General features: G+C 38.7%; 1 protein-coding gene across 1 annotated transcript in view; it reads left to right on the plus strand.

The window, feature by feature from the left end:
• Positions 1 to 6,527: 6,527 nt before the first annotated feature.
• Positions 6,528 to 12,020, plus strand: part of LOC100024844 (probable E3 ubiquitin-protein ligase HERC6) — an 80,567-nt gene continuing 75,074 nt past the window's right edge. The window contains exons 1-2 of the mRNA XM_007495704.2: positions 6,528 to 7,200; positions 8,964 to 9,123. Of these exons, the coding sequence (XP_007495766.2) occupies positions 6,960 to 7,200; positions 8,964 to 9,123 (401 nt within the window). The 5' untranslated portion in view covers positions 6,528 to 6,959. The remainder of the gene's footprint in view (positions 7,201 to 8,963; positions 9,124 to 12,020) is intronic.

Consider the following 12,020-nt stretch of genomic DNA (forward strand, 5'->3'; position numbering starts at 1 on the left):
ATCCAGTGGGATTGCCCATCAGCTACAGGAAGGGTCGAGGGAGGGAAGGGAGGGAAGGAATATGATTGTTGTAACTAAGGAATAATGTTCTAAATTGACTAGATAAATTAATTAATTTTTTTAAAAAGGATAAATCTGATTTGTTACTAATTGCCAAAATTAGAATTAGTCCTCGCCCTTGGTAAGGCAGCAACTTTTGCAGCAGTATCTGCCTAGTGGTTCCTTCTAGAGACAGAATCAGTTCCACCTGTATGGACAGAGCAATGTACAACAGCCAGGGCTTCAGGTAGTTGGAGAGTAGAAAGAACTTCATTAATTATTTCTGCATTTTTAATACTTTTTCCAGCTGAAGTTAAAAATCCCCTTTGAAGCCAAAGCATACCCACTGCATGACATATTCCAAATTCTTATCTGGAAACTGTGTAAATTGTTGCTTTCTTATCTTTTGCAATTATCCTCACATGTTTTTAAGCTATGAATTCTGCACTTTTAGCACTTATATTTGAGGGAGATAAAGCTGACCACAGAGTGGCAATTTCTGTGACTACAGCAGATCCAGTGTAGCATATGCCATCCATAATGAAAGAAGAACCATCAATGAATAAGACTAGATCTGGGTTGTATAAAGGAGTGTTCAGGAGATTATCTTGAGGTTTTTCAGCCATGAACACTAAATATTCACAACTGTGTAATGGTTCTCCTGTAACTGTTAAATCTAGAAGTATATCCTTCACTTAGTGAAAAGAAGAGCTCTCTTACTGGATCTGTTTTAATCTAATAAAAATTAATAAAATTGGTTGATAGACAAATAGTTCTACTATTAAATGTCTTACGTGCTTTCAATTCAATTTAAAAGGAGTCATTGATTTAAGTTAATCTGCAAGGTACTGAGTTTAGCAGCAGGGTTAAAAAAAAAAGAAAAAGAATTCTGTCCTCAAAAGGGCATTCTATGGGAACTGGAGAAGGAATATATAACATGTAAAAAATAAGTAAATCTTTCAGTGTTATAGGGGTCATTATGCTGGTGATTTCTACCTATGGGCTCCACCCTCTAGATGGCACTCCTTCCAAGCCTCTCCTTTGAGGTGTGTGGTTTTTCTCCCTTGGATCCACCTATGGGAGGGAAATGTTTTTCTTTCAAACTGACCACAAAAGAATAGAAAGGAAACATGTTTGAGTATTTTTAGTATCAGTCAAGCCTTCCATCCACCCAAACTGCTATTTGTCTTGAAATCTACAGAATTAGAAATTGAGGAGATATCCATCAATTGGGGAATGGCTGAACAAATTACAGTATATGGTTTTGATGGAACACTATTGCACTATATAAAATGATGAGCAGGATGATTTCAGAAAAACCTAGAAAGACCCATGTGAACTGAGGCAGAGTGAAGTAAGCAGAAAAAAAAACGTGTGTAATAGCAAGCAATTTTGTACAATGCATAATTGTGAAAGATAGCTATTCTTCATCTAAAGAAAAAAATACTTCTGGGAAAACAATCTTCTGAGACAAACTAATGCTTATTAGTAAATTAAAATGTCAGGGTCCAAGTTACGCCCAGTGCAGTCTAAGACTCAGATCCCATTTGTCAGCTAGAATCAGATTACATCAACTCCCCTTAAAAGGGGGTGGTGATCTCCTGAATATTTCTTCTCCGACTACTGGGTTTGTACCCCAAAGAGATAATAATGGAAAAGACTTGTACAAGAATATTTATAGCCGTGCTGTTTGTGGTGGCAAAAAATTGGAAAATGAGGGGATGCCCTTCAATTGGGGAATGGCTGAACAAATTGTGGTATATGTTGGTGATGGAATACTATTGTGCTCAAAGGAATAATAAAGTGGAGGAATTCCATGTGAACTGGAACAACCTCCAGGAATTAATGCAGAGTGAAAGGAACAGAACCAGGAGAACATTGTACACAGAGACTGATACACTGTGATAAAATCAAATGTAATGAACTTCTCTACTAGTAGCAATGCAATGATCCAGAACTATTTGGATGGACATATGAGAAAGAAGCTATCCACATCCAGAGGAAGAACTGAGGAGAAAAAAAACACAGAAGAAAAACAACTGCTTGATCACAAGGGTTGGTGGGGCTATGACTGGGAAAGTAGACTCTAAAAGATCACCCTAATGCAGATATTAATAATATGGAAATGGATCTTGATCAGTGACACATGTTAAACCCAGTGGAATTGCGCATCAGCTATGGGAAGGGGGTGGGGTAAGGAGAGGGAAAGAATACAAGTCTTGTAACCATGGAAAAAACATTCTAAATCATCTAATTAAATAAAATTTTAAAAATATGTCTTCTCAGAGAGGACAACCAGTGTTTTCATCTTTTGGAATATCTCCTTCAAGAAGGTCAGGTCTTTTTCTTATCTCTATTCTATGATATAATCATCCAATCCATATATGGTGAAAATAAAAATGGCCAGGCTTCAAAGTCAACTGAGATATCATGTCTAGACATATTCTAAGACATTGGAAATGTGTGCAAAACTCCCTTTTGGCAAGGATGTTTTTTCAAGTCACTTCAAGGGATTTTCCTTTTTATTTTTTAAGATTTAAGATTATTACCATACAAAGTTAATTAATAATTGGGATTGTTCTTTGCTATTAATTCTACTATGATTACAATTTATCATTATAATATTGTGTTACATGCAGAGGATATAAAGCTAAAAGTTAATAAAATAATGAATATAATCTAATTAAAGCTATTTAACTAAATTATCTTTTATAATTCCCTCTTTGGACCCAGCACAAAGAATGGGTTGATATGATCTAAATGCATACCGAGTGGTCCTTTATGAGGAGCAATTCCAGAGGGGCTATTCCTCAACTGAGACACAAGAATGATCAGTGAAATCAAGGAACAGTTCGCATACAATATCCAAATCAAAGCAACATGGTAATATATCATGTATTATAATGTATAATCATATATATAATAATAAAACATTTAGCTATTCAAGGGTACAGGTAACATATTCTTTAATCATTACAATGTCACCAGTCAGCTGAGCAAAGGAATCAATTTTCTGAATTTTCTGACCAAAGGACTTAATGTGCTTAGATTATCTGCTAAGATCCTGAGAAACATAAGCTAACCTTTTCTTTAAATGTCTAATTTAAATGTCTTTAAATGTCTAATTTAAATGTCTTTAAATGTCTTGAAATGTCAGGGAGATACACATTTATTTCATATTTCTTAAGCTAGACCCTAGTTGATTTTAGGGACTTGGTGTTAGAGTCATCCCCAAAGCAAGACAGGTTTGAAGATGACAAACAGAGCAACTCTTCCCTGTAATAATTATAATACAACATCTAGCTGCTGAATAGAAATATGCCTATTTTATACCAATTTTTCTTTAAAAATTCACAGCAAGGATCATAAGTTAGTACTCTATAATGATAACCACTTGCAATAGCCCCACAAACTTTACACTGTGATAAATATGGAAGCTCAAGAATGTCAAATGTGCCATGTGTCCACATACACAAAAAGATATAGATGATAACACCCAGAGAAGGGGTGTGCAAGGACAAAAGTGAAGCTTACAATGATGGCTTTTTGTCTAGGTCCTCTTCTGGAACTCCAGTTGTTGTTGAAGGTCATTGGTCAGGGCCATGGGATGTTAGGAAAGGAAACTCCCTTGTAAGATCAATGAAGTCATCATCTGGAGATGAAGGCAGCTCTGGGTACTCTCAATCTGTCACTGTCATCAACCACTAGAAAGCCACTAGAAACAACCACTAGAAAAAAGGATTAAAATAGGAGAAGCCTAGTCACAATAGCTTGAAAACCCTTGACAGGATAGTCAGGAATTGGATCATCACCTAGATAGGTCATTAATCATATGGATATTCATATTCCAGGAATGTGTGGTCAACATATTCATTGTCCACAGATTTGTAAATAATCATTATAGAGACTGATGAAGTATGTTTTGACTTGACAAGTTTCTTGGGAATAAAGGTAAAGGAGAGAGACACACAGTATTGTATATATTCTAGAACAATGTTATTGGACCAAAGATAAAAAGGGCTAAAACAATGAATGCCTATTTGAAAATGGTAAGCGTAATTCCAGTATCTGACAGCCTGGTCTGTGTTCAAAATGAATCTGAAATCTGTGCAGTCTTAGGATATGCTTCTGTCTGTCTTTGGCTTATCTTTCCTTTTCCCAGATTCCTTCTTTTTTATTTCAAAGATGTAGAGTGCTATGGACTTTAGTGCACCTATGTGCTAGCCAGGACAATTATTTAAAAAATAATCTCTAATTTCAGGGGAAGACTGATTGACAAATGCTGTGTTAAGAATACTTGCATCTCCAAGACTAAGGGGATCTAAAAGAGCAAATGTTTGTTCCTTTACATTATAAAACTTATTAGAGGTTTCTGTATCTTCTTGAACAGTCTCCTGAAGTCTACTATAATTTTCAGGTTGGACTGCACATATTTCCTTTCCTCTAATTAAGACATCTCTTCCTCAGAAGAGTCTACCATAATCTGATAGGGCATCAGGATCCCAGAAAGGATTTTTTGAGTGAGCATTCTGATTTTGCCCTTATTCTGATGGGCATACCAATTAATCTGACAATATAAATTAAATAGACGAATATTTACAAAAATGTCAAATACCCAGATTAACATGACAAGACAGCACTTAACCCAGTCTCAGAAACAGAAAATGAACAAGACATAAATGGACCGCAAAAAAAGGAAAGACCAAAAAACAAACCCTGAGCTCAGATAGAGTTGTTACTAAGACAGAAGTAAACATTTTTTAAAAATACACTAGAAAGCATAGGAATAAACAGACCTTTCTCTATATGATAAGTAGTATCTAGAACCAAGAGGTATCTTTTTCTGTAATGGCTATATACTAGAGACCTTCCCAATTTCCCTATAAGATCAATATTAAAATCAAGGATGTCCATTATCATCATTGCTGTTTGACAGAATGCTAGAAATGCCAACTACTGGACTAGGAATTCCCTTTTGGGAAAACTAGAAAGCAGTATAGCTAACGCCTCACACTATATACCAGGAAAAGCTCAATATGGGTATGTGACTTGGTCATAAAGGGTAAAACATAAACAAATTAGAGAAATTATGAAGAAAATTACTTTCAGGTGTATATAGAGGGAGACTTCAAACAAAGGATGGGGACATGAAAGATAAAATTAGAAATTTTGATTAAATGAATATAAAGCTTTTACAGAAACAAAACCAATGCAGCTAAGACAAGAAGGGAAGCAGATAACTTTCTTTGAGAGAAGACTCCTTTCTAAGTTGTATAGGGAACTGATTAAAGTTTTTACAAATAAGAACCACTGTAGGCATCTAAGTGGCTCAGTGGATTGAGAGCCAGGATTGAGAGAGAAATACTATATATTGGGTCCAAAGTAGAAGAGTGGTAAGGACTAGGCAATGGGGGTTAAGTGACTTACCCAGGGTCACACAGCTAGGAAGTGTTTGAGGCCACATTTGAACCCAGGACCTCCCATCTCCATTGCTTGGCTCTCAATCCACTGAGCCACCTCACAGCCCCACTTCAATAGGTTTAAAAGGATTTAGGGGTGTCTAGACTTTTTGTCCATATAGGTCCAAAGCTTTGGAGTGCTAGGCATGTTACATAAGTATGAGGCAATATGCTTTCCAAAGTTTCCAATGATTTTCTAATTTCCATCCAATAATTTTTTTCTCAATCTTCATACTATAGTTCAAGTCCTCAACTCCTGAATTATTTCAGGGACTTCCTAATTGGTCTTTCTGCCTTAAGGTCTCTTCCTTTTCCAATCAAGTCTTCTCATAACTGCCAGCCTAGCATAAGATGCAAACTCTTCCTTTTGGAACTAAAAACCTGACTCTAATATAGCTCCCTAGCTTTTTTCTATATGACTGTCATCCATGCAATCTACTGTTTAGATAGATGATTGGGGTTTGTTTTTGTTTTTAGTTCTTACCTTCCATTTTAGAGTTGATACTATGTATTGGTTCTAAGGGAAAAAATTGTTAGGCAATGGGGGTTAAGTGACTTGCCCAGGGTCACACACAGCTAGGAAATGTCTGAATCCAGATTTGAAACTAGGACTTCCTGTCTCTAGATGAACTTTTTAAAAAGTTTTTTTTTTGTTTGTTTTTTACCATTTCTCACATTTGACATTCCATCTCCCAGAGCTGTGCTACAGCTTTGTCTGGAATGCACTCCACCCTCACCTTCTCTTCTGGCTCCTTACTTTCCTTCAAAGGTCAGCTCAGACCTCACCTCTCACTCGAGGAAAGTGCCTCTGATCTTCCCAGCTGCTAATGTTCCCTGTTTCCCTGTATTTATTTTGTATATACTGTGTTAAACAATGGGAACACAACTACAAGTGAAAAGAAACAGCCCCTTCTCTTAAGGAGCTTACAGTCTAATGAAAAAGACCACATAGAAAAGGAAGCTGAGCGGGGGAGGGAGGGAGAAGGGCAACGAGGGACTCCGGACAGGTGCAGGCTCCTAGGAAATAAAGTTGCCCTGGACATCCTTCTTAAAGGAAGATTCTAGGAAGGGCACTCGCTCCTACCACAGGGTGAGAGAACTTCTGAGATGTGAGTTTCCGGACTGAAATCATCTTGGGGGTGGGGGGGAGGTAGGGTAAGGGATGGACTCCACCTCCGCCTGCTCTCCGAGTTCTCTCAAACCACAAGACGAGTTGGAAGAAGGGAACAATTTTCTTCATTTAGGGCGTCTCTAGCGTGGAAGTGGTGGTCCCCACGGGCAACCCTATTGCTGCTTTTCTGGTCACAGGATGGCAGGCAGCTTGAAAAACGAAAATTCCTAGAGATCAGAAAACGATTCCCGCCTTGAGGGGGTGGAGCTGGAGCCAGAGATGATAACAGACCTTGATCATCCACAACCAGAGCTCCAGTGGGCAGAAGCGCCTTGTGAGGCAGGAGCGACATGTACTACTGTTGGGGCGACAACTCCTCGGGGCAGTTGGGGATCCCGGCAGTGCCGAGAGCCAAGGCCAGGGCGGTGAGATGCCGGCGGGGAGCCAGCCTAGGCAACCAGACCTTACTGCAGGCTGCTTGCGGCGAGCGCCACTCACTGCTGCTGCTGTCCGACGGCACCGTTTGGTCTTGCGGAAACAACAGCTGCGGGCAGCTGGGCAGGAAGAGATGCCAGAAACATGGCAGGCCAGGTGAGAAGGGCTGGGAACCAGGGGCCCTGGGGTGGCAGGAGCCAAACTTACTAAAAGTTCTGGAGCCTTAGCGCACAGGGGAATCTAGAGTGGTCGTGGTTGTTGGGTTTTCCTTTTTTAATCTTTATTTTATTTTAATAAATTTCCACATAAGTTTTCCAAAGTTACATAATTCATGTTGTCTCCCTCCCTTCTCCACCAATTCAGTCTCGGTTATACCTATATTACAGTGATAGAGTTTTGATGGCAAGTTCGTGACTGGGGGGCACAGTGATGGCAGGTGGCATAGTGGATAGAAAGACGGGAAGTCCTGGGTTAATACCGGACCTCAGACAGTTTCTAGCTGTCTCTCCTCCCAATCTCCTCTCGGTTGCAAAGCGGGATAGGGAGAAGTGGGCTTCTCCCCCTCTCCATCCTAGCGGTAGCTGCAGCTGCATTTTGTTGATCTTTTTTTTTTCTTCCATCAATCAGTATGACTAGTTTCGGTTTCCAAGGTCCGAAACTGTGAAGCGAAACTGAGAAACAAAACTAAATAGAGAACAAGTTCTTTCGTTTTCTTTCTGCTGATGACATCATCTTCCTTCATGAGACAGCTCAGCCTTTCTCCAGAAAAGAAACTGATTATTAAGGGCAAACTTCCAAATACAGCAGGTCCAGCGAATAATTTCCCCAGGCATTATGGGCGTGAGGCGGGGATTTCTCTGTGAAAAGTTTAAGATGTAAGCGAATAGGTAAATGGAAAAGTGGGGGAAATTGCAGCTATTGATAGTACAAAAAGGCTTTTTTGTAAATTGGTAATCACCCAAGGGAATCGGATGTTTAAGTAAATTACAGTTTTACACCATTTCAGATCTAGAAATGTGTAGTGAGGAAGAAGACTGGGAAATATAATCTAGATAGACTTTCAGGGAAAGTTTTCTTTTTGAGAGGAGGGCACAAAATAAAATTCAGCTTGATCCAGACCCCTAATCTTTTTTTTTCTCCTAACTGGGAGCTGCTGCCCATTCCCTTATCTCAGTAGGCATTTGCCTCCTTCCACTAAAGTAGTCAGTCCTCTGTATTACAGGGTAGAATTAACCCATTGGAAGCTGTTATTTTGGAGATTCTATTAGTAGAACCCAATCTCTTAGCAGGTTCTGCCAAAATGGAAAGGCATTCACTGTTGGCTAACAACTTGATGGCTGGTGACCAAGGAAATGATTTTTTGGCCCAAACAACTCTGGAAAGCTGTTACTCTAATAACATGCATTTCCATCCATATTGGCCAAAAGAAATACCACTATCTTAGAAATAGAAAATTATACACCATTATTGCCAACTCTCAAGGTCATTATGAATATTTTCTATAATATAGAAAATTAGCCTTAACTTTAAGTAATTTGGGCCAAGGCTTGCTTCCTTTTACATTTTTTTAATTGATCTTTGCTGGCATCATGCTAGGTTGATAACTATGGGAAAGTTTTTTAATTTCTAGACAGATTTTTTTAATGATGTTGTTCTGAGAACATTTCAGATTCAATACCTAAATTCTCTTTTCTGTACAGAAACTTCCGGTTTCTTTAGCATATATACACAGAATGAAATATGCATGCTTTTTAAAAGTATATAATCATTTCCCATGGTACTTTTGAAATTGGTCTACTTCTCTTTGCTTGCTTCTGAACTTCCCTCTGTTTTCTTGAGTGCATTTTAAAAAATGTTTCAATGGCCATAAGTTAAATTTAATAAATTTTTTATTTTGTCACCCCTTCCACTCCCCAAAGCACAAATTCAGGCACTGGAAACTCAGAACATTGTTTCTGTCAGCTGTGGGAAAGAGCACTCCTTGGCCATTTGTAAAGAAGGAAGAGTCTTCTCGTGGGGATCTGGTTCCGACGGGCAATTAGGCATCAGAGAATTTAAGAAACTAAGTTCTATACCAAAGTAAGTATTCCATTGTGACGTTGGGTGTGTGGTAAGCCTGTCTCCATTTTCTGTATATATCATCATAGATAACTTGTGAGGATAAAAAAATTAATCTGCTCACCATTTCTAATAGAGTGATAATATTCCATCACAATTACATACCACAATCTGTTTAGTCAATTGAAAGCCATGCTGTAAATTTCCAGTTCTTTGCCACCATGAAAAGTTTTTATAATTTAGAACCTGGAGGTCCTATTCCTTTTGCCCTTATCTCTTGTTAAAACAAATTTTAACACTGGGAAAGACCTCCTACTTATTTATTCAAGGAATAGCAATCATAATATTAACTGGCAAGTATGAAACAAAGCATAAGATATCTATGACAACACAAAACCACTACTTTCTCCATGGCACCCTCTGACATTTGCCCCTCTCCTCAAGGTTGCTCCATTGCTCTTGAATACATATACATGGCCTGGGTTCAGTTCTGGGAAGTCCAGCTTCTAAATAGAAGGGTCATGTTTTTTTCTCTTATCCATTAATTATTTTTTTAAACCCTTACATCTGTCTTAGTATCAACTCTAAGACAGAAATGCAAAGGGTAGGCATAGTTCAAGTGACTTGCCCAGGGTCACATAGCTATGATGTGCCTGATACCAGATTTGAACCCAGGTTCTCCCAACTCTAGTCCTGGCAGCCCCTTCTCTGATTTTTTATGCCCCTGCCTTAAACCTTGGGGGAAGATCACTGAATTCTCAGGTTCAGTTCATTTTTAGGGTCTCTCTAATAAGGAATAGAAAGGTAATCAATGTACAGTATAGATCAGATAAAGGAGAGCTATTTATTTCCTCCCCATAAAAGAAATGCTTAAAATACAGAAAACTCAGAAGCACACAATAACAAAGACAAACATAAAGCAGTAACTTCCAAGTCCTATCATACTTCCCGAGGAAATTGATACTTAATACATCAAAACATGAAACATTTTATGACTCCTGTTCCTTGAGGTCCATGCCTTCTAGGTTGGGCTCCTCCTTCTGTTAGTGGCGAAATAGGTGGGGAGAATAAGGGGTCAAAACTATAAATATATAACAAAATGACAGTTCTTTTTAAACTAAAGGAAGAAGGGAAAGGGAATCAGGGAACATCTAAATACCCAAATCAGAGACCAAACCCCTAACAACTTTCTATAACTATTCTAAACTAACTCCTTAATTACTATTTAAGATTAGGGAGAGGTCGGTAGGAGCAAGAACAAGGGCCAAAGTAAATCTCCCAAAACTGGAATCTTCTTTGGGTCTAGCAGAAGTCCCAGTAGGAATAGTTGCACTTCAGGAATCAGGTTCAGAAAGGGAGTGATGGATAAACACACACCATCCACCGGGGTAATGTTATCCACTATCTCTACCACTAACTTAAGATGATTTTGATTGAAGTCAGGTCCCAGTCTCCTGGCAGCTTCAAAGTCTCCTTCAGAGGGAACCAACTGTCAGTGTAAACTCCCACCCAGCTCCTGGGAGCTCGGGAATGTTGATCTGTAGGATCTCCTGCTTCCAGCTTGCTCCTGCTAAAATCCCTTACAACAGTGGGCATCACCTCCAAGATTCCTGGGGTAGCTTTGGGGAGTACAATCTGTATAGTTCAGCAGCAATGACTGAGGGAAACCAAGATCACTTGAAGAATTCATCTCATGAGATTGCTATCAGGTACCTACAGTCAGGAAAAGAAACACAAGAAAAGATAGGTTCAAGCTCATGTAGACAACATCTATAGAAAAGCACCATTCATTCTGGACCAGGGGAAGGACTGACCTCACCAGTCACTGGAAATCTCAGAGAGCATTATTGTATATGTAAATATTTGGAGTTAGGAAGAGAACACCAGAGGATGGAATCACTCCTTTAAAGTCTCCTGCATCAGGGTCTCTTCTTTGCCTCAGTGGATAATCTTTTTTTTTAATTTATTTACTTATTTAGAATATTTTCCCATGGTTACATGATTCATGTTCTTTCCCTCCCCTTTTTCCTCCCCCCTCCCATACCTGACAAGCAATTCCAATGGGTTATACATGTATTATTGTTCAAAACCTATTTCCATGTCATTCATATTTGCAATAGAATGATCTCCAAAACCCTAATCATATCCCCATCAAACCACGTGATTGATCATATGTTTTTCTTTCTGTGTTTCCACTCCCACAGTTCTTTCTCTAAATGTGGATAGCATTGTTTCTCATAAATTCCTCTGGATTGTCCTGGATCATTGCCTTGCTACTAGTAGAGAAGTTCATTACATTCGATTGTGCCATAATGTCTCTATGTACAATGTTCTCCTGGTTCTGCTCCTTTCACTCTGCATCAATTCCTGGAGCTCTTTCCAGTTCACATGGAATTCCTCCTTTGAACACAATAGTATTCCACCACCAGCAGATACTACAATGTGTTTAGACATTCCCCAATGGATGGATACCCCCTCATTTTCCATTTTTTTTTTGCCACCACAAAGAGAGGCTATAAATAGTTTTGTACAAGTCTTTTTCCTTATTATCTCTTTGGGGTACAAACCCAGCAGTTGTACAGCTGGATCAAAGGGCAGGCCGTCTTTTAGCTCCCTTTGGGCATAGTTCCAAATTGAGAGGCTAATCTTTTTGACAAGCACTCCTTTCTTACATTGTGGAAGAGCTGCTATGCTATTACAAAATGCCAAGCCTCCAGCACCAAGTACTACTCAGAAACCATCAGTTGTCTTGGAAGGATACTCAATTGATTAACCCTCTTTTACATTCAAAAGTTATGTAAATGTTGCTTTTGAATTAATCATCTGCTGTTTAAAACATTCCATTTTTCTCTTCTACTAGCACATTACGTTCTAGGGCAGGGAGAGTAGAGTGGAAAAAACTTAGACCAAGAACATTG

Source organism: Monodelphis domestica, chromosome 6 (genome assembly GCF_027887165.1).
Source record: "Monodelphis domestica isolate mMonDom1 chromosome 6, mMonDom1.pri, whole genome shotgun sequence".
NCBI classification, from domain to species: Eukaryota; Metazoa; Chordata; class Mammalia; order Didelphimorphia; family Didelphidae; genus Monodelphis; species Monodelphis domestica.